Below are 27,615 nucleotides of genomic sequence, written 5' to 3' on the forward strand. Positions count from 1 at the left end.
AGCATCGTGGGCCTGTAGGTGCCAGGCGGGGGTAGCAGTGTGCAGGCGCCTGCGCATCACCCTCCGTGGATCAGCCAACTGGGTGCTGGGTGCTGACATGGTGACCTTCCTCTGCGAGTTCCCGGCCTACACACCCCACGGGGAGCTTTATCAATGTCATAATAGTCTTGCGGATATAATGCTGTGGGCCGCGGGGGTTGTTCCTGGGGGTGGTCAGGAGGCAGGGAGACTTTCATAAGGAAGCGTCTTTGCTGAACGTTGATTTAGGGGAGTTGTTATTCTGAGTGATGGTAGCGGAAATTCAGTTTTGCATGCTTAAATTTTGTGAAAACGCTTCAGCTTGATAACACATTTTTATTTGCTTGCTTAAAGTTCGTTAGCTTGAAGGACGACAGACGTGCATCTTTACCCTGTGACTATGAAAACACATGTTAGTATGTTCTTCGGACAAAGGTTTTCTGTACGTACGTTGGGAAGAGAGGTTCTTCCCATTGTGAGCTTTTTCTGAGAGGGAGCCTTTTAGTAGTCGGCTTGCCAGAAGTTAGGAATGAGCGAGGAATGGAATCCTGAGGCCTTTTTGTTCCACATTCTAAGTTTGATACTCTGCCTTTTATGGACTAGTGGTCATAGCACAGAAATGAAATTTGTTAAACACGACAGAGTTGTAATAAACTTGACTTCTTAGAGCAGGAGAATGGGAAAGGATCGTTGGAAGAGTAGAAATTGGAATTGTGGAGGTGATTCCGGCCTTGGTCAGATTATTTTGTGAATTTATTCACAACTTCGTGGCGACCGTATAGAGTCTTCTTTTAAAGATTCCTAAGTAACTCAGCCTTGGGACACTTGAACTTGGTTCTTCCTTGTGATTTCAAAACTATAAACTCTGGGCCAAGGGGAAGGCTCGGTGTTCTAACTCGCAGGGACTCCCGTTGGACAGTGACCCGCTTGGCCAGTACCTCAGTGTCTCGTCGACGTATCCAGCTCAGTTCAGGTTGGTGTTTTGCACACAGTAGGCACTCAGAGTGGCTCATGTGGCCTGGTTGTTCAGCCTCACGATCCTCCAAAATATGTGACAATAAACTTGCCTGCTGACTTCTGGCCTTGTGGAGTCACAGGTGAGGATTGGGGGAGGGAGCCGTGAATGGCAGCTCCCTGTGTGAGTTCAGAAGTGTCCCTGGAATTCTGTCTGACTCACTTTTAGTCAGCTCTCAGTTCTCCACACTAATAAGGAATGGGCAGAAGCAAAAAATGGGAGGGATTTTTTTTTCCTACTAAATGCCCAGAAATTTAAAAAGTAGAAAAATTGATTTTGTTTGCCCTTAGTATTTCTCTAGTCTCTGAAAATAAAATGTGCCTTGGGAAGGAGGAAAAGTCACAAGGGCCTTGAAATAGCTGCCGGTCGAATAATATACCCTTTAATAATTGGCAGTTGATTCTGTTTACATGAGAGCCAACAACTTCCTCTTAAACTCATTCTAGAAGAAATAGGAAACTCGTCCTTCTCTTAAGATACTTAGTAACAAAATGATACTGTCAGTAACAAAATATTGTCGTCATTGTTGTTTTTTAATCCATTTAGGATTTTTTTCTTCGTTTTATTCTCATCCAGGTGGGGGTCACCTTTGAGCCAGGGGTTCGTGGACTCCTCCAGCTCCTCGCCTCCAGGATGAGCACTGCAGTGTCGTGACCCTGGGGGTTTTGGTGAGTAGCCTGCTGGACGACGACACTGGCGAGCATGCCTGTCTTAGGCGACAGTCTCGGGGAGAAACTTCTATTTTTATTCAACAGATATTTTCTGAATGAATACCCAGTAGTGAGTACTAGGAATACAGGGATGAACAAATCACCCTTGGNCCTACACACCCCACGGGGAGCTTTATCAATGTCATAATAGTCTTGCGGATATAATGCTGTGGGCCGCGGGGGTTGTTCCTGGGGGTGGTCAGGAGGCAGGGAGACTTTCATAAGGAAGCGTCTTTGCTGAACGTTGATTTAGGGGAGTTGTTATTCTGAGTGATGGTAGCGGAAATTCAGTTTTGCATGCTTAAATTTTGTGAAAACGCTTCAGCTTGATAACACATTTTTATTTGCTTGCTTAAAGTTCGTTAGCTTGAAGGACGACAGACGTGCATCTTTACCCTGTGACTATGAAAACACATGTTAGTATGTTCTTCGGACAAAGGTTTTCTGTACGTACGTTGGGAAGAGAGGTTCTTCCCATTGTGAGCTTTTTCTGAGAGGGAGCCTTTTAGTAGTCGGCTTGCCAGAAGTTAGGAATGAGCGAGGAATGGAATCCTGAGGCCTTTTTGTTCCACATTCTAAGTTTGATACTCTGCCTTTTATGGACTAGTGGTCATAGCACAGAAATGAAATTTGTTAAACACGACAGAGTTGTAATAAACTTGACTTCTTAGAGCAGGAGAATGGGAAAGGATCGTTGGAAGAGTAGAAATTGGAATTGTGGAGGTGATTCCGGCCTTGGTCAGATTATTTTGTGAATTTATTCACAACTTCGTGGCGACCGTATAGAGTCTTCTTTTAAAGATTCCTAAGTAACTCAGCCTTGGGACACTTGAACTTGGTTCTTCCTTGTGATTTCAAAACTATAAACTCTGGGCCAAGGGGAAGGCTCGGTGTTCTAACTCGCAGGGACTCCCGTTGGACAGTGACCCGCTTGGCCAGTACCTCAGTGTCTCGTCGACGTATCCAGCTCAGTTCAGGTTGGTGTTTTGCACACAGTAGGCACTCAGAGTGGCTCATGTGGCCTGGTTGTTCAGCCTCACGATCCTCCAAAATATGTGACAATAAACTTGCCTGCTGACTTCTGGCCTTGTGGAGTCACAGGTGAGGATTGGGGGAGGGAGCCGTGAATGGCAGCTCCCTGTGTGAGTTCAGAAGTGTCCCTGGAATTCTGTCTGACTCACTTTTAGTCAGCTCTCAGTTCTCCACACTAATAAGGAATGGGCAGAAGCAAAAAATGGGAGGGATTTTTTTTTCCTACTAAATGCCCAGAAATTTAAAAAGTAGAAAAATTGATTTTGTTTGCCCTTAGTATTTCTCTAGTCTCTGAAAATAAAATGTGCCTTGGGAAGGAGGAAAAGTCACAAGGGCCTTGAAATAGCTGCCGGTCGAATAATATACCCTTTAATAATTGGCAGTTGATTCTGTTTACATGAGAGCCAACAACTTCCTCTTAAACTCATTCTAGAAGAAATAGGAAACTCGTCCTTCTCTTAAGATACTTAGTAACAAAATGATACTGTCAGTAACAAAATATTGTCGTCATTGTTGTTTTTTAATCCATTTAGGATTTTTTTCTTCGTTTTATTCTCATCCAGGTGGGGGTCACCTTTGAGCCAGGGGTTCGTGGACTCCTCCAGCTCCTCGCCTCCAGGATGAGCACTGCAGTGTCGTGACCCTGGGGGTTTTGGTGAGTAGCCTGCTGGACGACGACACTGGCGAGCATGCCTGTCTTAGGCGACAGTCTCGGGGAGAAACTTCTATTTTTATTCAACAGATATTGTCTGAAAAAATACCCAGTAGTGAGTACTAGGAATACAGGGATGAACAAATCACCCTTGGGCACTTTCTAACTTCACTCTGCCTTCGCGGAGCCTAGGAAGAGAGGTGGATGTTACTCAGGTGCTCGCATAGTTACAACATGTGGGAAATGTTCGAAGGGGAACACCGGGTGCTGTGACGAGAGCGTGATGGAGACTGTCGTGCAGATCGGTGCGTTCGGGTCCCCTTCCTCTCTGAAGGAGCAGCACTGAAGCCGAACCTTAATTCATTCAGCAAAAATCTCCAAACATTCGGGTCAGGGCGACGGAGAGAGGTGTCAGGAATGATTCCCAAATTACTGGCACGAGCTGCTGGGCGGATGGAGGTGCCATTCGCTAAAATGCAGACGACTGAAGGAAAAATGCTTTTGGGAGGGAGGCTCTGTAGAGAAGGAGGATTCCTCTTCGGTCCTGTTACGTTGGAGGCACGTCGGGCGAGGTCAGGTTGGGAGTCGTTGGCATGGAGAGAACTTAGAGTGAGGAGAGGGGAGGCGAGGAGGGCTAAACCGTAGGGATCGGGGAGGCAGGGGCCGGCGAAGGACGCAGATGGGGGTCGGAGAGGTGGGAGGAACACCGGAAACCACGAGAGGCGAGGCCTCGTCTGTAGCACAGGGACAGTGGCGTTCCCGCCCGGGAGGGAGGTTGCGAAGGAGCTGACGTGTGGACAGCGCCAGGCGGGCGTGAGGAGGAAGGGATCGGCCTGCAGGATCTAAGAGACGGAATCAGGTGAACTTAGAAAGCGGCCGGTGCTGACCTGGCCAAAAACGGTGGTTTCTGTCATCTGCGGGTGGCGGTTGGTTTAAAATAGTTAAAGTGGGAGTGGCAAGCAAGGAAGTGTCAACTCCGTGGCGAAACTCGGCTCCGAAGGGGACCAGAATGCTAGAGCTGGGTGTTGCTTATTTTTTTTTTAAACCTGGACGGTAGGCTACACATCTGAACGCTGATCAGAAATACCCAGGAGATGCAGGAGGCAGAGGGGAAGCCCAGAGAGGAGAGCGACAGCGCTCAGTAAGCCCGAAGGGATGGGCCTGGGCCACCTGCCACGGGGATGACCTCTGGGGGAAAGTAGGCTGTTTTCTCCGTTTCAATAATAGACGAGAAAGAGGGGACAGGCACTGATGAAAATAGGCGCAGATCCGTTGCTGAGGACATCCTGGCCTGGAAGTGGGGAGGGAGGGAGGCAGTGATGGTTGGCTGGAGATGGAGATGAGCGGGTATGAGGCGACTTCAGGCAGAAGGGCGAGGGGCTAGCCGGGGAATGGGGAGCCCGAGTGCTGATGTCGTGCTGCTAAGCACTTGCTGTACCGGCTCACTTTGTCCCCCAAGACCCCACTTTGACAGGCATTAGAGTGACGGCTGGCCAAACGCCAGCTCTCCCTCTCACTAGGGTATGACTGACTAGATAGAATGTGACCCAGCTTACGTGGGCGGATTGCTTAACGTTTCAGAGCCTCAGTTTCCTCATCTGTAAAATAGGGACAGCAGTGGTTCCTGCCTTCTGGGGTGGTCATGAGTGACGTGGACAGTGCTTAGAAGAGCGCCCGGGACATAGTGAAAGTCATAAGCGTTATCTAAGGAGAACAGAGAAACATAAATAGATCTAAGGAGTTAGGCAATTTAGTTATTTGGAGGGAAAAATCTCCCTGACTATAATTAATCATTTTGTGGAAGATCTTTTCCAGTTCTTAAAAGTAAACAGTTGGCACCAGCCTACAAACGTAGGAGCTGAAGAGCCTGATTGTATTTTTTGGAACCATATGATTAAGCGTCAGGAAGGCTAAAGCTGAGAGTGGCTTATTTCAGCAACTCTCATGGGTTAGGGGTCAAAAAACCTGGGTTTTGCCATCACTAGGTGAGCTCCTGTGCTTGTTTCCCCTCCTGTGCTGTCCCTCCACCCATAAAGTGATGGTGGGGTCACGGAGCCTGGGGAAGCCACTCGCAGCCGTGGGCTCGGTCCGTTCGTCCGTAAAATGCCTGCTGATCAGGTTGCACCAAATTGTGAGAACAAGAAACTCTATGTAGAACTACTTTCAAAATAAGTGTTTTATGTTTACGGTATTATCATTAGCAGTAACCTTTGCTGCCAGCTCATCAGAAAGGCCTGGCAGATTGGGGTGGTTTGACATGTGTGACATGTTCCGAGTTCCTTTGGAAGAAGAGGGTGATTCTGTCCTGGGTGAAGCCAAACAGGTCACCGAGGGTCCCGCCACACTCTTCGCACGTCGCGCCAAGTATATAGGAAAACCAAAGCACTGTAAGACGAGGTTCTTGTCTTCAAAGATCGCAGTCTTCGTGGGCGGGGGGCGGAGACAACACACACATAAGACTGTTCAATACGACACACGATTGGGCGCGAGAATGCGCCACGTGGGCAGCGGTTCCGGAAGAAGCTGCAGAAGGGGACCGTGTAGGTGGTAACTGCTTTGCTTTTCTAGAAGGAAGGAAGTGTTTTCCGACGGCTTTGTCCCGTGCAGGTGCATTTGCTCCTTCTGTTTTACCGGTGATCCCTGATGTTTAGTGAGAAGTTACGGTGAGGGATAAAAATATAACCTGAAATATCATCGAGACCAGACAGTTCTGAGGATGCTTTCTCCTCAGAGAGAGATTCCCTAGCATTTTATTCTAGTTCTTTCCCCTTTTTCGTTTCAAAATAAAAATAAAAGTGTAATCGCGTGTCCTCTGAACTTCCACGTTTCTTTCAGTGTCTCAGATAAAATAGCCGGGACTGTTGCAAATTCTAGATTAAAATATAGACACCTCCCACCACATAATGATCACTGTCAGTGCCAAAACCTCGAATATGACGAATCCTCCCAATTTTAGTCCAGTTTTTGAGTCTCCTAAAGCAACACCTGAGTTGCTTCTCACTCTCTCTGATTCTTTAACCACTAATCCTGCATGTCATACCCTCCTCCTTGAATCCTATACCCCACGAGGAAGAGAGGGGACAGTGGTTACAAGGAAGCCAGATTGGAGCTGCCTTGGGCTCGGGGACTGAAGGCCTCCCTTGCTCTTCCCTGAATGAGTGCAGCCTTCCTAAATAAAGGGCTTTCTCGTTTGTTCTTCGGCTAGCTTTGGGAATATTGTCTTGACCTTTATGCTTCAAATTAGCCTTGCAAATTGGCTCAAAAAACACCTTAGCCTTCAAAGATGTTCTTTTACCTTCAGCATTATGGGTCATTCCCATGCTTACCCATGCCCGCAGCCCTGCCATGAAGCAGCGAGAACACAGGCATATACTCAGCATAATTTAATAGAAAGATCATGGAAATCAGGGAGCAGAACTGATTGTATTTGGTATTGGCTCAGTGGTCGATTCCAGAAGTCCCTCCTTTAATGCCTCCCCAGCCTGAGGCCCAGAGAGTACACGCGTAGATTAATGCGTTTCATGGTTTGAAATTGGGATGGGTTTATTCAATCTCAGTACGTTGTTTGCCATCAAAGATGAAACACCCGGTAGTTGCCGTGGATTTGGGGTACCCCGCGGTGTCAGAGCATTGTTTTGAAAAAAAAGAAAAACTCAGGTTTTTAAGGGTTTTGTCTTCAGAAGTAGAGAAATGTAAGGGAGAATATGGGGCCGAAGGCAGTGTTTTCCTCGGACGTGCTTACGGACGCCTGGTACATGATGCTGGGGTGGGCGAGAGGCCGTGTGCTGGGCGGAAGGTCTTAGTCACCCTCCAGCTGCCGTAGCCCAGAGCCTTTCGGCCAGACTGCGAGCAGCACCCATCCCTTTAACCCCAGTGGAGTTGCCAGTGCCTTAACCTTGACCCTGTCGCATGTCTCTGTGTTTTCGGCGGCCTTTCCCGTAGTGTGCCCTGGAGATGCGAGATCTTTCCTCGGCGGCAGGAGGCACACACCCAGAGGATGCTGGAGCTGCGAGGGGCCAGGACCCACTCCCACAGCCGAGGAAGACAAAGAGGAAAAAGGCACACGGGGGGCCAGCACTGAGGGACGCACCCGGCAAGCAGTGGGCCACTGCCACTGCCACTGCCCCGAGCAGCTGTTTCTGCTGCAGCCCGAGAGCAGCTCGGGGAGCCTGTCCCTGTTTGTGACGCAAGCTCAGGATTTCAATCAATGCATCCCAGCAACCCCAAAGTGAGGGACTCCCCGTCAGGAAACGCACAGAGGTAGGGGCGAGGGCGGCCCAGGGAGCAGGGGCTTCACCGGGGCGGGGGGAGACCTCGGGCCCTCGCTGCGGAACCACACGGGGAACTAGAAAGGAAGAGGAAACGGACACGCACGTGCTGATGGGAGAGTCCGCGGGCCGCAGCACAGTCAGCGTTTACATTAGGGTTTTCTTGGTCCTCTTTGTCCATCGTCCTCCTGACCGCTCTCCAAAGCACAAACGAAAGGACCTTACAGACCACCCAGAACAATGCGCTGACCGTGGCAAGTGAGGGGACTGAGGCCTGGAATGAGTTGGAGGCCGAGGCCCCGGAACTGAAGCATCAGCCCCTGGATACCCACTGCGAGGCTTTGACCTCTGGTCCACAGCACTTCATTGATATTTTTAAAGATTTTTTCCTGGTCCCCAGGGTTAGTGGTTAGTGTAGCTGCCCCTGAGTAATGCTGCTGGGGCAGGGGGGGTCAGATCCTGGGGGGTCACCGTCACCTGCCCGTCACAGCAGGTTTCCCTGCTATGCTGGACCTACTCGTATTTTCCAGCAAGGACGCTGGGCTCCTGCTACAGCTGTCCCATGTCACCAGCCAGGGATGGGCAGTGTTTTGATCTTCTCGATGCCTGTTTGTTTACCCTGTGCTAGTCTTAGTGTGAGAGTCACTTCTCTGTGTACATAGAAACCGTTGTCCTTTATTGACGGAAGCCCTAGAGATGGGTCCCCATGTGACTCTAGGGTTCCCGAGACCTGGCAGGCCACTCTCTGTGAAGGGCTCTGCGATGGGGGCGGGGCAAGCAGGCAAGTGGCCCAGGTGACGCGTGGGGGGTCGCTGGCCCCCCACGGTCTCTTTGACCCACGATGGAAGCTGCTGCCCCCCAGTTTGTGCCGACCAGCTGGGTCCGGCGTCTGATCTCCCTTTGTTGTCTGTCTCTTTTAGTAGCCCTAAGTCAAAGCAGGAGGTGATGGTCCGTCCCCCTACAGTGATGTCCCCATCTGGAAACCCCCAGCTGGATTCCAAATTCTCCAATCAGGGTAAACAGGGGGGCTCAGCCAGCCAATCCCAGCCATCCCCCTGTGACTCCAAGAGCGGGGGCCACACCCCTAAAGCACTCCCTGGCCCAGGTGGGAGCATGGGGCTGAAGAATGGGGCTGGAAATGGTGCCAAGGGCAAGGGGAAAAGGGAGCGAAGTATTTCCGCCGACTCCTTTGATCAGAGAGATCCTGGGACTCCAAACGATGACTCTGACATGAAAGGTATGTCTATAAGAGCTCTGAGACTCAGGGGGACATAGGTGTTCCCCAGGGAAGCCTGTGGCATCGGTAGAGGCTGGAGAGCCTAACAGCCCAGTGGGGAGAGTAGGTGCAGATCAGGAGTTTGCACACTCTAAGATGGAGCTGTTTCTTCTCCTTTTCCTACGAACTAGAGAGTAGTTTGTCGGTACTTTAGCATCGAGCCCGTGGCCCCGGTTCCTCTCTGGCGTGGCCCGCACTGGAGCAGGTTCTCTGGCCTCTCCTCTTCTCCGTCAGGCGACTCCTCTAAGGCTCTGGGCTTGTGCCATCTGGTTGCCACTTCGCCAGAGTCGTAGGCACAAGGGGAGGCCCTGTCCCTAGTCCGAGTTTGCCGACTGCAGTGTGGCAGGAATGAGCGGCTGCATGTGGCAGAGATCACACAGGCACCAAAGTGAAATGAGCTAGCCAGAGCGTGGGACCCGCGGTCGTGGTTTTAGGTATAAGACCAAAAATCATAACTGCCGGCCAGAAGATGGAGTAGAAAGGTGACTCCCTAACCCAAATCGGAAGCGAAAACCTGGGTGCTCATTCCCCCGACTTTCCTTCCTTCCCCGCTCAGGCGTCTGTGGGAGGCCTGATACTAACGCCAGCGCTGTGCTGCTTGTCGGGGAGCCCTGGTCAGCAAGACACACAGAGTCGCTATCCTCGGGGATTTGAGTGTGCCTAGACAGTTAAACAGTAAAATGAAATTTGATAAATGCCAAAATAGGAGAAGCGAGGGGGCTGTGGGTTCAACTAGCAGGGGCATCCAGTCCAGTCCAGGAGGTTCCAGAAGGTTTCCAGGAAGCGGGGCGTGAGACAGGAGGAGGGCGGGGGAGAGCGCTCTATCGTTAGTTGTCTAGGAAGACACACGTTTCAGTGTTCATGAGTGAAAGAGGCTTCCTTTTAGCGAGGTGCTTCCTCCTTGAAAGTCTCAAGGTGGGTTTGTGTTACGATGCTGTGTGTGCTGCCGGAAGAGAGAGTTTTATTCTCTCAATGACATGAGTCTTTTCATCCTTTTAGAATGTAATTCCGCCGACCACATAAAGTCCCAAGACTCACAGCACACGCCGCACTCGATGACCCCGTCAAATGCCGCGGCCCCCAGGCCCTCCACCCCCTCGCATGGCCAGACTACTGCCCCAGAGCCCACCCCCGCTCAGAAGACCCCGGCCAAAGTGGTGTATGTGTTTTCTACTGAGATGGCTAACAGGTAAGCCGATGACGTGGCTCACGTGTTTGGGCACCTAGGTTCTCATTCCCATTGAAGAGTGATTCTTTTTTCTTTTTTTTTGGCCCACTTATATTATTATCACTTAAAGTTAACAGCACAGAAAGAGGTAAAATAAAGTACAAAACCTCCGCAGAGGCAATCACAGATGAAAATTCCTTGACTTTCCTTCCAGAAATGTTTTGCGCTTATACAGACCTACCTATGTACCTTTATAAACACACAAGAGATTGATTGTGCAGTATGCTTTTCTGCAACTTGGTATTCTTTTCTAAATGGCCCACGTAATACGTTTCTATTTTAGAATAATTACAAGCTATAACTAGAAAGAAAAACTTTCTGGAATTCGCCAAAGTGTGACCATTTTGGTACATGTGCCTGGTGGATGGATGGATCAAGGGATTTTTACTTATTTGTTTATAAAAAATGTGTACCTTACATACAGTTTTCTGACTTTTTTTTTCACTTGAGATTTTTAAATTGAGATACAGAGTGAACCTTGACAGCCGTAGATTATCCTAGGTGTGAGAATCCTGTGCACCCTTCCGCGGCTGGGACCTTGAACTAGGATTCTCTATGAAGCACCGACTGCAGTGCATTGGTTTGAGGGAGAAAAATCTCGATTTTTTTTTTTTAATGCCTCTTTTGAGATTTGCTAATGGCTGTCTTCTCATTTCAGAAGTTGAATGGTAAATGCTAGGCATAAATCACGAAAACCTGTTTCTCTTGATTTTTTTCTCCTTCACCATCCCTTGCTGGTTCTTCGTACCTGTCCTTCCTCCCTCTCGCGAGTTCAGTCTGGGGCGAAGGTGCTTCGGACTTAAGTTCGCGGAACAGCCCCGAGTGCTAGCGTGCCCCCTCTGTCCCTGCAGAGCTGCGGACGCCGTGCTGAAGGGCCAGGTCGAGACGATCGTCTCCTTCCATATCCAGAACACCTCGAGCAGCAAGGCAGACAGGAGCACAGCCCCCCCGGTGCGTTGCGTTGGAAACGGGACCGTGGGGTAAAGGGTCTGCTGTGACCGTGAAGGTGGGAGATGCTCAATGTCGTCGCTGGGGCGATCAGCTGCGTGTCACTGTGTGGTCTGAGGCACATCCCCCTGTGCCGGCTTCCCCTCCTAGCCTGCGAGTCTGCGGTGACTCCTTAGCAGGGAAAAGGTGCAGAACGAACAAGGAGTTGTAGAGATAATTTTAGGATTTCCCCCGCATAACCATCTCTGGGAAAATCTGAATTCAGACCGTGTGTACGGAGCTGGCTTTTTAAAAATAGCAAACCACTCTTAAGTTAGTTGTACAACGTTGAAAATGTCACATCCTAGAAAATGTAGCATTCCTGCACGCGATGTGAAGTTCACGCTGGCAGCGAGCCGTGCTTTTGTCCTAAACGAGAAGTGGGTTAAGCGAACAGGCAGGAGCAAATGACCGTCGAAAAGGGCCCGCGTGGCTCCCTGGAGGCTGGCGAAGATCCCCGAGGTGGAGTTGGTAGGCTGGGCCCGTCTGTTCTTCAGTACCTCCAGCAGCACCCGGTTTAGACTCAGAACAAACACGTAAGCCCCTCTTCCAAACACTGACATCCTCGTATCACGTGCTGTAGGTGAGTGTGCCTTTACCCAGAACTCAGCGTAGGCTCGGCACTTAATAAATAATCAGGCGATCATCCAGCCTGTGAGAAGGGCAGCCTGCTGTCTGTTGGAAGGAGCAGAGCCCGAGACACCATGCGCTAGGTAGCCTCAGATTTCTGCACAGACGCTTCCTGCCCGCAGATTGTCTTACTGCGGTTAATGTACAAATGCCTATCAAATACAGAGTCAGTGATGGCAAACGGAAAACAGAAACCGGAGATGTCAGGCCCCCTGGAAACTCAAGGAGAGGAGTGTGTTGATCGTCACCCTGCCAGAGGGGACACTGAAACGGGCCGCCTTGCCCGCTGCCTCTGGCAGGTAGAGGACGGAGCTGTGAGTGACAAGTAGTTTTTCTTTCCGTTGGAAACATCATGCTTTTTGATTGACAGCGAGACATCTGCCTACCCAGTTGTACTTTTGGGGAAAAGAAAGAGGTGTTAGGTACAGCCTCCCACGTACCCGAGAAACTAATCTCACCTCGAATTAGGAACACGTAGTAGATGTGTGATACCAGACCTGTTCCTCAAAGTGGGACTCAGAAGTGTTCACGCGATAGGGGTCGCAGCGTTATGGAAGCCTCATCTTCAGCAAGGGGAAGAGGCTGCCGTCTGACGCTAAAGTGGCAGAAAAACAGCAAAATGTCTGTGTCCAAAGTAGGGTCGGACACGGGTAGCTTCTACAGCAAGTGTCACTGTGGATTTATGTGGCCGGGACGAGTCCTTTATAACACGTCTTGCTCTTTTGATTGCCTTTCTGTTCAGTTTACTGATGATTTTTAAAATTTCATTTGTCTTCAGAACACACAGCTGTCTGCCCTTCGGAGCGACCTGAAGCCTGTCCCACCACAGCCCGCAGCCCCAGCCGGCCAGGACCAGAACGCCTCCCAGAACACCAGGCTGCAGCCGACCCCACCCATCACGGCACCAGCACCCAAGCCCGCCGCCCCCCCGCGCCCCCTGGACCGGGATAGTCCTGGGGTGGACAACAAGCTGATCCCGGCTGTCGGCAGCCCCGCCAGCTCCACCCCGCTGCCCCCGGATGGTGCCGGGTCCAACTCGACGCCCAACAACCGGGCGGTGACCCCTGTCTCCCAGGGGAGCAGCAGCTCCTCAGCAGATCCCAAAGCCCCTCCCCCCGCAGCGGTGCCCGGCGGAGAGCCCCCCTCGCTGGGAGAGAACCCCGACGGCCTGTCTCAAGAGCAGCTGGAGCACCGGGAGCGCTCCTTACAGACGCTCAGAGACATCCAGCGGATGCTTTTCCCTGATGAGAAAGAATTCACCGGGCAGGGTGGGGGACCGCAGCAGAGCACCGGCGTGCTGGACGGACCGCAGAAGAAGCCGGAAGGGCCGATCCAGGCCATGATGGCTCAGTCGCAGAGCCTGGGTAAGGGGCCCGGGCCCCGGACGGACGTGGGGGTGCTACTCGGCCCCCAGGGACACAGAGACGTGCCCTTCTCTCCAGACGAAATGGTCGCCCCGTCCCTGAACTCCCAGCCTGGGCCCATAGGACCCGACCACCTGGATCACATGACCCCCGAGCAGATAGCCTGGCTGAAGCTGCAGCAGGAGTTCTACGAGGAGAAGCGGAGGAAGCAGGAGCAGGTGGTGGTGCAGCAGTGCGCGCTGCAGGACGTGATGGCCCACCCGCACGGGCCCCGCAGCGTGGCCCGCGGGCCGCCCCCGCCCTACCAGATGGCGCCCAGCGAGGGCTGGGGGCCCGCGGGGCCCGAGCCGTTCGCCGACGGGATCGGCATGCCGCACTCTCTGCCCCCGCGGGGCATGGCGCCCCACCCCAACATGCCAGGCGGCCAGATGCGCCTCCCCGGCTTTGCGGGCATGATAAACTCTGAAATGGAGGGGCCGAGTGTCCCCAACCCGGCGTCCAGACCAGGTCTTTCCGGAGTCAGTTGGCCAGACGATGTGCCAAAAATCCCAGACGGTCGAAACTTCCCGCCCGGCCAGGGCGTCTTCAGCGGCCCCGGCCGAGGGGAGCGCTTCCCCAACCCCCAGGGATTGTCCGAAGAGATGTTTCAACAGCAGCTGGCGGAGAAGCAGCTGGGCCTCCCGCCGGGCATGAGCGTGGAGGGCATCAGGCCCGGCATGGACATGAGCAGGATGATCGCAGGTTCCCAGCGACACATGGAGCCCGGGAGTAACCCCATTTTCCCTCGAATACCCGTGGAGGGTCCCCTGAGTCCTTCGCGGGGCGACTTTCCGAAAGGAATGCCCCCGCAGATGGGCCCCGGCCGGGAGCTGGAGTTCGGGATGGTGCCCGGCGGGATGAAGGCAGACGTCGGCCTGAGTGTCAGCATGGGGTCCAGCGCTCAGATGTTACCTCAGAAGGTGCGAGAGGCGGGGGCGGGCCCGGACGAGATGATGAAGTTGCGGCCCGGGGGCACGGACATGCTGCCTGCTCAGCAGAAGATGGTGCCGCTGCCCTTCGGGGAGCACCCCCAGCAGGAGTTCGGCATGGGCCCCCGGCCCTTCCTCCCCACGTCTCAGGGTCCAGGCAGCGGCGGCGGCTTGAGGAATCTCAGAGAACCAGTTGGGCCCGACCAAAGGACTAACAGCCGGCTCAGTCACATGCCACCACTACCTCTCAACCCTTCCAGTAACCCCCCTGGCCTCAACACGGCCCCCACAGTTCAGCGTGGCCTGGGGCGGAAGCCCTTGGATGTGTCTGTGGCAGGCAGCCAGGTGCATTCCCCAGGCATCAACCCTCTGAAGTCACCCACGATGCGCCAGGTCCAGTCGCCAATGCTGGGCTCCCCCTCCGGGAACCTCAAGTCCCCCCAGACTCCGTCGCAGCTGGCAGGCATGCTGGCGGGCCCAGCTGCTGCTGCTTCCATTAAGTCCCCCCCTGTCTTGGGATCTGCTGCTGCTTCGCCTGTCCACCTCAAGTCTCCGTCACTCCCCGCCCCGTCACCTGGGTGGACCTCCTCTCCAAAACCTCCCCTTCAGAGCCCGGGGATCCCTCCGAACCACAAAGCGCCCCTCACTATGGCCTCCCCTGCCATGCTGGGGAGTGTGGAGTCAGGTCAGTATGCCCGCATCCTCACAGGAGTGCCCTGTAGCCGGGGTTTGCCGAAGCCTGATTCGGCTGCTTTAAGAAAACTGGTGTCCTAACTTGATGATGCGAGCAGAGGCGGTGGGTGGACTTTGCCGAGTTGGATGTATCTGTAGCAAGGGGCGTGGTCGGCTGGCGTCAGATCATGTCCAAGACACACGGGCTCGTAGTGCAGTATGTCTGTCAGGACGGTTAAAAGGAGGACGGACCGTGGGAACTCTGTCATTCCACGGAGTAATTTACGTTTGCTCAGTGAACACATGTTAGTGAAATAAAATGTCTTAACGGTAGCTGAATGTGGTTTCTTTAAATACCAGACCCACCCACTTCCAGAGGCTGCCCGCAAGTCAGGGGGTTCTGAGTATAATCCCCAGCGAAGACGGGAGGCTGCCGGGAGGTGCGAGTGGTTCTCGTAAATACACGTTGACCACAGCGACAGTTACCAAAACCTGCTCCCTGGTAGACCGCTGTGCTCACAGATCAGCTACAATTTATCAGTATTTTCTGCCCAGGAGACGCTGTCGCTGATGACGGTGGTTTTGTGAACGGGACCGGAGGTGGTCAGTGGAAGATGAGTACTGAGGTGGAAATACTAGGTCCGAGCTCTGCGCACTTGAGAAAGACCAGAATGAGAATAAGACGGGAGATGGAGGCCCCGAGCCAGAGTCCCTCTGTTGGGTGGCGGTCCACAGAAGCCGCTCAGCGCCCTCAGACCTGTAGCTCACACGTCTCATGGGAGTCGATCACGAGTGCGCAGGGCGATGCGGCTGGTGCCTGGGGTGGGGGCGCCGGTCTGGCCTCCTAGCATACTAGTCCCTGGATCGAATTCTGAATTCGATCGGCAAGGGGACGACCCGCTCACGGCGCATTCTTTGCAGTGAAACAGTTGTCTGTAACCAATGTCTTTCCCGAGCTCGAGCTCATATTTCTAACGCATCTTTGGTGTGTTTGTCTACCTTTCTGTGGACCTGTTACCCGCACATCACGCCACGACCTCCCTCTGCATGCCCAGAGCTGGAGTCGAAGACAGATGACTTGTGTCCTGGGTCTGATAACACTGTCCTGTTCATCCGTCTCAGCCTGGCCTTGCTAGCTCATAATCGCAGGCCGCCAGCCTTCGAGAGGAATCTAATTCCCGGCCCGTTTTTGTTTTCTTTTGCTGCTTCTCCTAGGTGGCCCCCCACCCCCTACAGCCAGCCAGCCTGCCTCTGTGAATATCCCAGGGGGCCTCCCCTCTAGCACACCTTACACCATGCCTCCAGAGCCGACCCTGTCCCAGAACCCCCTGTCCATCATGATGTCGCGAATGTCCAAGTTTGCAATGCCCAGCTCCACCCCGTTGTACCACGATGCCATCAAGACTGTGGCCAGCTCGGACGACGACTCCCCGCCAGCTCGTTCTCCCAACTTGCCATCAATGAATAACATGCCAGGTAAGAAGTCGGGGAGACGGGGTGGGGCCTGCTGCCGGACCAGAGAAACTTCCGGCGTGTTTTCTCCATGGCTGTCGACCTCAATAGGCGGAGGTTCGACAAGTTAGTTTCAGTAGGATGAAAGTGTCTCGACTAGAGACCGATAATGACGATTTTTATTAGCCTGATTCAGTAAATGCTTATAAGAAAACAGGTTTTCTTCTGGTTTCTTTATAGAAGTTCTGATGCTTTTATTACCTGGATTTTTTTTGAGGGGAGGGTCCTCTTGGAGCAATATTGGAAGCATGCAGATTAGGGTGCCTTTTGTTCTCAAGTATCTTCCTGGAAGTGCACCCCTAAACCGTGGCCGCAGGGCTTCAGACAGTGGAGAAGCCCGTTTCCTGGACGTGCGGCGCTTGAGGACTGGCGCGGGGCCGTCCCTCCCTTCCCTGCCCCTTCTGCTCCTGCCCCTGCCCCGCTAAGCTCACTACCAGGAGGTGACGTGGGATGGCGAGGCGATCCGCAGAGACGCCGTGACTTTTCAGCCAGGGTTTCGGTTCCGGTTTCGGTTCCGGTTCCATTCCGGCCGTTAGGGGTGCCCTTTGGTTACCAGAGACCCCAGTCGATCGGGTGGGGCAGGCTCCGTGGACAGCACAGGCCGCCGTCCCTCCCACACACAGCGGCAGCTCCGCAGACCAGATGTGTGCGTGTCCCAGAGGTTCCCGTGGAATCTGCGTGTGTTCTTCTTTCGTTAAAGCTGTCACTTCTTCAACATTTCCTGTAACCCAGACGGAAATGCTCTCCCCGTTGACGAGGGCCTGTTGTTGTTCTGATTCTAAGACACGTAGGACTGCGTAATCCTCCTGCTCCAGAAAGGACCGAACTTACGTCACTCAGACAGACGGTTCGCGTCTATGGTCGATGTCTCCAGGGAGGAGGATGATACTCGTTTGCATGTTAACTTGGGACTTTTCACGCAGGAGACTTGCTTCCTGCTGTGCTGTCCACGCTCTCGGGTCAGGCAGTGTAAGGCTCGGTAACGTACTGTCTTGCAGGGCTGTTGGTTTGCGCGCCCCAGAGTGAATCATAACCTTACCGAGGGCAGAGCTCGTATGCCACGTGTTTTCCCTGCCTAGCGCCGTGTTCATTCGATGCGCACGATATTTTTTTTCTGTTAATTTATTATAGTTTTTCTGAGTTGCTTTCGGTTAAGTTGATTTCTTTGATATCTTTATTTTTCTAGGAATGGGCATTAATACACAGAATCCTCGAATTTCAGGTCCCAACCCCGTGGTTCCGATGCCAACCCTCAGCCCAATGGGAATGACCCAGCCACTTTCTCACTCCAATCAGATGCCCTCTCCGAATGCCATGGGACCCAACATACCTCCTCACGGGGTCCCGATGGGGCCGGGCTTGATGACACACAATCCCATCATGGGGCACGGGTCCCAGGAGCCTCCGATGGTACCTCAAGGACGGCTGGGCTTTCCCCAGGGCTTCCCTCCGGTACAGTCTCCCCCGCAGCAAGTCCCCTTCCCCCACAACGGCCCCAGCGGGGGCCAGGGCAACTTCCCAGGAGGCATGGGTTTCCCCGGAGAAGGCCCCCTTGGCCGCCCCAGCAACCTGCCCCAGACTTCGGCAGACGCAGCACTTTGCAAGCCTGGAGGCCCAGGGGGCCCTGACTCCTTCGCCGTCCTGGGGAGCAGCGTGCCTTCAGTGTTTACAGACCCGGATCTGCAGGAGGTCATCCGGCCTGGGGCCACCGGGATACCCGAGTTCGATCTGTCCCGCATTATTCCCTCCGAGAAGCCTAGCCAGACACTGCAATATTTTCCTCGCGGGGAAGTCCCCGGCCGCAAGCAGCCGCAGGGCCCGGGGCCTGGGTTTTCGCACATGCAAGGCATGATGGGCGAACAGGCCCCCAGGATGGGACTGGCATTACCCGGCATGGGCGGTCCGGGGCCCGTGGGAACTCCGGACATCCCTCTTGGCACAGCTCCGTCTATGCCGGGCCACAGCCCGATGAGACCACCAGCCTTTCTCCAGCAAGGCATGATGGGACCTCACCATCGGATGATGTCACCAGCACAATCCACAATGCCCGGCCAGCCCACCCTGATGAGCAGTCCAGCCGCTGCCGTGGGCATGATCCCTGGCAAGGATCGGGGGCCTGCCGGGCTCTACACGCACCCCGGGCCCGTGGGCTCTCCGGGCATGATGATGTCCATGCCGGGCATGATGGGACCCCAACAGAACATCATGATCCCCCCACAGATGAGGCCCCGGGGCATGGCCGCTGACGTGGGCATGGGTGGCTTCAGCCAAGGGCCCGGCAACCCGGGAAACATGATGTTTTAAGCTGCTAAGGTCGGATGTGCCGATCCTTGTCGAGATGAGATTCCAGGTCCCGAGGGCTGCTTTGGGGGCGTCCTGGGGGACTGCTGGTCATGCAATAGGAGAACAGAGCCCCGAGGGCTGCTTTGGGGGTGGGGGGACTCGAGAATGTATGGATTTACCTGAAAACAAATGATTCATTTAATCAACAGGTGTGTTTTTTTTAAGATTTATTTTTTAAAAATTATTTTTGTGGACTTGGGTATCCCTACTTTCGGGAGTCTGTAGCCGTGCTTCGAGAATTGCCATCGGCACGTGTTGCACCGTCGTCTGTGTGTTTACGTCCTTCGGACTGGCTTCTCCCAGGATTCTTTTCTGGTTTTGTTTCTGTTTTGTTTTGTTTTGCTTTGGGCTTTTCCTGTGTGTACTGTACTATATTGTAAAAGGGATTTTAGCAGAGACTTTAGTCTTTGGGACAAGAGGACAGGAATGCTGGGCTGTTTACTTCAGGTGGAGAATCCATCTTCAGAGCTTTGGACTATTTTCTTTCAACTCCAGTGTATAGAAAAACCAAACTACGACCTCAGAGCAGAGTATTAATGAAAAGCACAAAAAAAGGAACTAAGTTCAGCGAGGGGTGGGGGGAGGGGGGAGATCTTTCTTTTTAAAAACGACGACGTTGAGGACATCGGTTTTTCGGTTCAGGTGCCCTTCAGCACTGCCTCTCCCAGGCTGCCAGCCGCCACCCCGCTCCCTCCCGCCGCCTCGGTTGAATGCGGCTCCTTCCTCGGCCCCCAGGGCGACCCCTTCTTCCCGCCTCTCGTTTTCCCTATGGCAGCTGCAATACATGATGTTATTTTGGGGAAATGACTCTAGCGAAGCCTCGACTTCCATGCGGCGTGGTCCTGGCTGCCGCAGGGGGCCGTCTTGGGATGCTGAGGGTCTTCCTGTCCCTTCGTCTTTCCTTCCCCGACGTGCCCTTCCCTGCCCACCCAGATTCCGGTCTCCTTTCATTAGGAATTCCCAAGCGGATTTTATTAACGTGGGAGTGGAACAGATGCTAAAAGCTACCCAGGGTTTTGTTTTCGTTTTTTTTTGTTTTGTTTTGTTTTTTTTAATTTTCCGGTTCCTTCCCCTCCCCCCTCCCATGCGTAAGACGTTCTGTGTAACCTCCATTAAATTTGGTACAAAACCACTCACCAGAGCTGTGGTGTCAGAAAAATAAAATATATTGTTTCTTACAAAATCGAACTGCTTTTTTTTGTTGTTCACTCGGATTCCCGTTCGTTCGGTATCGTGCGGGTGAGTTGCCGCGCGGCCCGGAAGCGCAGCGTGTCACCTGCCATTGCCGAGGAAGCACGTTTCTTGCTACTGAGAACCTTCTCATAAGTTTATCCCGTCCGGTTCCTACCTCCGTCATGAAACCCTAACTGCGGGCGGAGGGTGACCCAGGTCCCCAGGGCTGGCCACACCCTCTGGGAGCAATTAATGGTCCCGTCCCAGGAATATTTGTGTGAGCCCGGTCGGTGGCGTGAAGCAGTGAGGAAGGCACAGGTGTATTTAGCCATTTGAACGAGCTATGAAATGTCCTTGCAATGTCATCCCTGTGCTTGCAAACGTGGGTTTCCGCAGCCTGCGAGTGTCTGGTCCGTTAGTCCTCGCTGCCTGCCCAGAGTCCCCATGCCCCCCAGGTCCCCCACGCCCCCTCAGAGTTCCCCGCCCCAGTCCCTCCACCCCCGGTGTCCCGCCCCCAGAATCTGCGGCCCCTAGTGTCCTTCCACCTCCCCAGTGTCCCTCACGCCCCCTCAGTGTCCCCTGCCCCTGCAGAGTCCCCCACGCCCGCCCAGCGTCCCTTGCATCCCCCTGGTCAGTCCGCACAGCCCCGCTCCCGGCTGCCTGCAGCAGGTCCCTCTGTGCCCTGCTAGGGACGCGTCTGGGGCCTCGCTGTTTGCGTCCCTCTGCAGTTCGCTTTGTGCCGGTGTGCGCACTCCTCTTGAGTCGCAGGCCTGTTTAGCCCAGCCAGTGGGCGTCTGCGCAGCTTTGCTGCCAGGTGAATCGGAGGAGCCGCAGGTGCAGAGTCGTCTGCAGACAGGTGCGCGCGGGTTGGGCTCCGCTGGCGTCCACAGTCCGACTTCTACCTGATCGTTTCTGAGAAGCGGCTTTGGGAGCTCGTCCTCTTCCACGGTCAGCAGCCGTCTTCTCAGTGACAGAAGAGCCCCAGACGACAAAACCGAGGAGGTGACCTTTGGAGCACCCACTCCACCAGTCACCTGTTGTGTGTGCTCTTGCTAATTTTCGAGGTGCCCCCAGAACTAGGTGTTAATCCTCTTCGTTTGCAGATGAGAACACCGAGCTCACTAGTTTCAAGAATTCTGACACAGATCTATTCAGATGGTCTCAGATGGTGCAGATTTTATGTTGTAGAGAAATTAAGAGAATAAAAACGAAGATTTTGATTCCCTGGGCTTGGAGTATAGAAAAGAACAGGGAAACAAGCTTGGGGAGCATGAGCGGGGAGCCCAAGGAAGGTTGAGGCCTGGCATGTGTCCACTGGGCTGGCTTCTTGGGCAGCCCCACTCTCTGCTGCATGTGATGGAGCCGTGGGCACTAATGGTGTGTGGTCCTGGTGCCACTGTCCCAAGGGAGACAGACAGCCAAGGGCTGGCAGCCAGCGAGGCCGGGGATGTGGCTGGGAGAGGCCAGGGATGTGGCACCCCCGAGCAGCCCCCTGCTGGAGAACCTGCCATGGTGCAAAGCGGCTCCCCCGTGGCAAAGCAGTGAGTTTTGAGAAGACCCCTTGGTAAATTTTCATCCATTCACGTCGTCAGCATATGGCAACACGTTCCATCACGATGACGTCTGACACACTAAGTTCATTCGGGGTTTGGATGTAACGATTCCTAGTTTACAAAGATTGCCGTGAAATGAAATCGTATGTGAGAGACGGATGCTACTGCATGGAGACCTAATGATGCAAAATTTTTAAAAATCAGGGAAAGGGTGATGGAGATGTTCATGTGCATATAACGTGTGAAGACCCGGCCTGGAGGAAACAGGTGTGATAATGATGTGTTTCTTCATTTCAGAGGTGACCGATGGGGTGTGCATCACAGCATTTCCTAAGGACTAATGAGGAATATGTGGTATTTTCCCTAAAACAACGTGAAATAATTTACTTTTCAAGAGAAAATCGTAAATGAAAACAATTGTAGGGGTCTTATAAAGGGTGGGCATGAGAAAATAACAAATTTTAAAACAATTTTACATATTTTAAAACTACCCTCTAAAAAAGTGACCCAAAATGTTCCCCAGCCTCCCTACTCTGCTGCTGGCCTCAGGGCTGGCTCCCTGGGCATGTGACCCGTGCCGCTGCACAGGGCCCTGGCTGGCTTTCATGCTCTGCTATCACCTTATGAAATTCTTAATAACCTTTGAATAGGGAACCCCACGTTTCTGTTCTGCACTGGGACCCACAAATCATGTAGCAGGTGTGAATGAGAAATGACAGCAGCTCCAGGTGGCACTGGGGTCCTGGCCTCTGTTCTTACCGCCTCCTTCCCTGCAGGTGGGGGCGGGGGGCACAAGGGGGGTGGTGGCGGCTGCGTTCCACTTAAACTGCCTGTGCTCCAGCCATTGCCCTGCCTTCCCTGAGTGCTTTCAGAGTGCCGAGAGCAGAGGGAAGCTGTATTTAAGACAAGGACTCATTTGTTCAGCAGCCACTTAGCGAGCACCTCCTGAGTGTCAACTGCTAAGGCTCAGAGGACCCAGAACAATATGGTCATTACCGTAGCGAACGTGTGGACGGTGCCATGGGCCGGAAGAGACGGGGACGCCTCAACGGAAAGGTGATTTTTGAGTTTACTCTTGAAGGAGGGAGGGTTTCCTGGGTGGAGGGTGGCGGCGGGAGCTCCAAGGAGCTGCCTGCTGAGACTTGATGGGCTTCTTAGGGCAGGTCACTGAGAACCTGGTGCGGCCCACTGAGGAGTTTGAACTTCAGAGTTTTAAGCAAGGGAGTCGGGTGATCACACTGGCTCCAGAAAGCTGGCTGCCCTGGAGCCTGGAGGGGGAGGGGGCGAGAGACCCCCCCCCCAGAGGTCACTGGGAAAAACTTGCTTATTCTACAAAATCCTTAGACCTGTTTTTTAAAAAAAAAAAAAAAAAACAAATCAAATTATACCATATTTCCCATGCTGTTTAAACAACGTGAACCATACGGCTACTCTCTGTTCTCTAACCCAGAGCGGTCATTTTTTCCAAAGTCACAAACTCTCATATTTAAGAAAAGTCATGGCGTCTTAATTCGGTGGTAAAATTTTAACGACACATTTAAATCAAAAGGTTTCTAAAGCACGAAAACCAGTTTGTGGCCAAGCATTTTCTATAGGAGGGAGTTAAATCATAAGCAAAGTCAAAAAGAAAGCGTGTGGTGAGGATTATATGAATAAAATCGTCTCTCCCTCTTTACGTGGCTCCTTCCTAGGCGGGTTACTGTAACAGACGCGATCTGTTCGCTGCCCGTAGGTGACCACGCTGCAGCTGTTAACTTTGTGGCTCGGTGCGTAGTGGTGCTTGGTGACCCATCCTGCCAGAGGAGGAAGGTGAGTCTGTGATCACGGACCAAGAAGAAGGGGAGAAGGTTCAGAAACGATTTCCTCACACGTATGTGAAGCGTGGAAAAATTCAGTTACTTCATTCACCAAACACACAAGAACTCAGTCTTCCCTTGCAAAATGCCCCCTCGATTATGGGGGACCCGAAGCAATTATGAGGGAACCTGGAGTTCCAGGGAACAGGTTAAAAAAAAAAAAAAAACAGCGCTAACATAGTGCATGTCTTCGCTGTGGTGGGGACAGGGGGCCTGGACCGCATTGGGACTAGGTTCTCTGTGGCCCTCGGAGGCTTGGTCTTTCGTACTGTACAACCCGCCAATGAGAATGCAAGACATGGTGACTTCCTCTCTCCAGAGTCCGGAGCTGGGGTCGAGAGCAGAAAGAACTTATAGATCTCAATGGTCCTTGGTGTGTAATTGATTAGTGTTGAGGGTAGATTTAAGTTTTCGAGTTTTTTATTTATTTTTTGGCCCCGGCCTAAGTTCTTTGTGTTAAAGTCGGGAGCCTGTCCTCATTTCTCATCTTTACCAAGCTTCCAGGAGCCTTCGACACTGAATCCCACAGGTCCCTGGGGAGCCGCTTTCCCTGGGGACTCCTGCCTGTCCCTATGCATCGCTCCCACTGAAGCCCACGCTTCCGGCTGTGCTTTAAGAGCTTGGGGTGCCGACCTCTAGTGGCTCCGTTCTCCTTGTCCAGTGTAGTCACGCTGGGCCCAGCACCTCACTGGAGACTGCGTCATCTCAATCGCATTCGGTCGAAATGTATTCGGTTACGGGGCATCATGGATTACCGTCGACGGTTCTCCCAGGCTTTGGTGAAGTTCTCTATTCTAGCTGTCAGTAGTTGAGCTATCAAAGATTTGTATACACGCACAGAGAGGTTTATGGATAGAAGTGTATATGTATCTTTAATATACTAATGTATATAAATAATTAAATGCCAGTTCTGAAATGTCAACACACTGCCGTGAAGATTAGTTTGCTTATTCCTTGTCAATGAAGCTGTAGAATCCCTAGAATTCTCTTCACTTCTTTCGTTCTTAGTGTCTGCGGGCCTTTAAAATATAATTATTATCATTTAAAAGTGTAATAATACCAATAAAGGAGTGTAAGGATCACACCCGTACAAAGTATGAGTCGGGCATTACGTGGCCCAGAAAAGAAAGGGCCTTTAGCACCGTGTAACAGAACTCACGGTTTCAGCCAGGACCTTTGTAAGAAGGTCCACGGTCACTTGAGCATTGATCATGTGCCTTACGTTCTGCACTGAGCTGGCACAATGGATTATAGGCAGAGTTTAATAGCCGCCTACGAGGAACCTGCCTCTAACTGAAAAGATAGGTACTAGCCATGACTACAGAATATAAGAACATTCCATTCTCAGTATCACCATATTCCATACAGAAATAACTGACAAATTAGCCAACAAAGACAGACGAGGGCCGTACAGAACGAAGTTGTCGGTGTCGCGATCAGAAGTCTGACCCGCTTCCCGCGTTATTAATCTCAACCCGTCCTCGAGTTGTTTCCATCAGCACATCCTGCCCCAGGCTCCGTCCTAGGCCTTCTGCTTACTCTTCCGATTCATCCAGTCGCAAATCACTAAATACCCTCTGTGTGCTGAAAACTCTACAATTTCTGTCTCCCTGTCAGCCTGTTCATGGGGGTTCTGGCTCACCTGGTCAGCTGGCACCTTGACACTGCCTTTCGGGTGACTTGCAGGCACCTCAAACTTAACAAAGTCTTAAACTTAACTTCTGACCTTTCCCCAAATCTAGTCTCCCTACCCCATTTCCCCGCCACAGTAAATGATATACATCTGCCCACCGATTCTCACGTCAGACACGTAGGAGTCATTCGCCAGTCTTCATTCCTCACGTAAAACCAGGAGCAAATCCTTTTACGTCTAGTTCCAAAAATCGATCATAAATCCACCTCTTTTCTCCATTGCTCTAGTCCAAGTCACCAACTCTCGCCCGGCCTGTCACAGCAGGTTCTTAACTTCTACTTCTGCTCTTGCTGTCTGTCCCTCAGTCACGTAGCAGCCGAGCGACCTTACGAAGTACAGATCACGGACAGTGTCCTTCCTTGTCACGCTTTAACGGCTGCCCAACGTAATTCGTGTAAGACCCGTAAGACCTTTGACAGCGCCGCTCTCCAGCTTCGCCTCACGCCCTTCTCCCCTCCCCTGCTGCCCTCCAGCCAGACCGTTCTCGTTCCGAATCTCCAGTGTGCCAAGCGCTGCCCGCCTCAGGACCGCGTCTGGTCCCTGGGATGGGCACCCTTGACTCCAGCCCTTCCTAGCGGCTGAGTCCTTCACGTCCTCCAGGTCTCAGCTTATCTGTTAAACTCCTCAGAAAGGCCTTTTCCGATGGCCCCATCAAAATGCCCACCCAGCCTCAACGCACATGCACGCACGCACGCACACGCACATGCACACACACACACACAACACACACACACACACATCTTTACATGCAAAATGCTCATCACGCCATCACGACGCCTGTTTGCTTCCTAAGAGGGATCAGCCATATTTGTTAAAGAAATGAGGGGGGAGGGAAGGATCATGAGGTTGGGATGGCCAGGGAGAGATTTTGTATCATGGTACATGAGGTCATCCCCAGGCATAGAAGCCCGGGGTGTGGGGGACACACAGAGGGACAGCACAAACGAGGGGATGGGTGTGGGAAAGAGCAGGGGAAGACGATCGGGCACGGAAGGGAACAGCTCACCCAGAATAGTCGCTTGACTAATAGAATGTGAAACCGAAAAGGGAGACGAAGAAGAAGGGACTCAACCGCCAGGAAGAGAAATTTCATCTTGCTGCGGGGAGCAGTGGGAACCCACACTTTGGTCTCCATCAGGGGAATTATACGATGAGTATCTTAGAAATTGAGTCTGGCGGGGGCGTACGGGATGGATGGGAGCAAGGGGCAGTCCCCAGCCCGGGAGCGCTGACGGGCTGCGTGCATAGGTCGTGGAGGGCAGGCTGCAGGCAGTGGTGATGGACAGTGGACCGTGAAGCCAAGACAGCCATGAGGGAAGGACCTCCAAGACTTCCTTAGATACTGGGGGAAAGAGGAGGGAGGAGTCGAACACGAGGCCAAGATTTGGAGACAGAGAAACCGAAAGAAAGAATCGTGGCAGGTGGCCATCCGGTCACGGGAGGCTGTGCTCCTGAGCATCCTCAGTGCCGATGCCACACAATGAATCAGCCTCCTTTTAGCCTTTCGCCTCTCCCAGTCCTGCCCTTAGGAGTAAATATAGAATAAGGACTGTCCTTGTTTCAAATGCCAGCCTTTCAGATAGTTGAAAACAGTTGTTATGTTCCTCCTAATTTTCTTTTCCCCAGGCTAAGTTCCGTGAGGTCCAACAATCAAGACCCAGGAGGCCTAGCTGAAGTTCCCTAACAGCCTCCATAGTTGTGTCCCGCTTTATTACAGCTCGTAAACTCCTTGAAAGCAGGCTGCCAAGAACCGAAGATGGTATTCGGTGCCCCAGTTTCCTCTGATGAGCACAGTGAGGCTGTCGCCTCCTTTTATCTGAACTCAGTTCTACTAACAGGTGAAAGTTGTACTTTTCCCCCCCCTACTTTGGAATTTTAGGACATGAAAAACCCAAAATCTTTTTCATGTAAAAGAAGTCGTCCCTAAATATCCTAAATGTTTTTTGCTTATTTTTATCCCAAATTCAGAATTTTACAGTTATTCCTCTTCATTTCAATATTAATTTTGATCTGTCATTTAAGAATCTTACAAGTCCTTAGAAACTTGTTCTAACATTCTTTGTATTGGTTCCTTTTAATTTTTGTATCAAAAGCAAAGTTGTTAGGAATTTTCTGCCGAGTGATGAAAGGGACCAGAATAAAGTCCCGAAACTCATAATTAGAGCTACTCTTTTTTTTTTATCCATTTCTTTTTATCGTGGTAAAAAAACAAAAACAAAAAAACATAACATTTACCATTTTAACCATTTTTAAGTGGAGAATTCTGTGGCATTAGGTGCATTTTGCAGCCATCGCCACCATCCATCTCCAGGACTCGTCACCTTGCAAAACTGAAATTCCGTGCTCAATAAACAGTAACTCCTCATCCCCGCCGCCCAACCTGGGTGAGCACCATTCTATCCTGTCTCTGAATTTGACAACTCTAGACACCTGGCCTAAGTGTCCTTATTTGTCTTTTTGTGGCTGGCTTATTTCACCGAGCATATGTCCTCAAGATTCATCCATGTTGTAGCAAGTGTCAGAATTCCATTCCTCTCTTATATGTTTTTTGTTTTTTTTGTTTTTGTTTTTTTTTTTGTTTGTTTTTAGGCAAGACAACCCTTGGTTGACCTCACAAATTGCAAGGAACTCGTCAGCTGACAATCCCTTATTTATTTATTTTTTT

At 52.2% G+C, this 27,615-nt stretch overlaps 1 protein-coding gene across 6 annotated transcripts in view; it reads left to right on the forward strand.

Annotated features, from left to right (window-relative positions):
- The window catches only part of BCL9 (BCL9 transcription coactivator), a 76,589-nt gene extending 56,726 nt beyond the window's left edge, over positions 1-19,863 (forward strand). For 3 of the 6 annotated variants that reach the window (XM_039841376.1, XM_039841375.1, XM_039841374.1), the window contains exons 2-9: positions 1,610-1,701; positions 7,370-7,687; positions 8,616-8,932; positions 9,971-10,160; positions 11,051-11,150; positions 12,595-14,833; positions 16,036-16,296; positions 17,519-19,863. In XM_039841376.1, the coding sequence (XP_039697310.1) occupies positions 7,635-7,687; positions 8,616-8,932; positions 9,971-10,160; positions 11,051-11,150; positions 12,595-14,833; positions 16,036-16,296; positions 17,519-18,636 (4,278 nt within the window). In that variant the 5' untranslated portion in view covers positions 1,610-1,701; positions 7,370-7,634 and the 3' untranslated portion in view covers positions 18,637-19,863. Of the gene's footprint in view, positions 1-1,609; positions 1,702-1,923; positions 3,431-7,369; positions 7,688-8,596; positions 8,933-9,970; positions 10,161-11,050; positions 11,151-12,594; positions 14,834-16,035; positions 16,297-17,518 lie in introns of those variants that run through there. The other 3 variants (XM_039841377.1, XM_039841373.1, XM_039841372.1) reach the window with 3 other exon arrangements.
- Positions 19,864-27,615: the final 7,752 nt, after the last annotated feature.

This window comes from Pteropus medius, unplaced genomic scaffold (genome assembly GCF_902729225.1).
Source record: "Pteropus medius unplaced genomic scaffold, Ma_sr-lr_union100, whole genome shotgun sequence".
NCBI lineage: Eukaryota > Metazoa > Chordata > Mammalia > Chiroptera > Pteropodidae > Pteropus > Pteropus medius.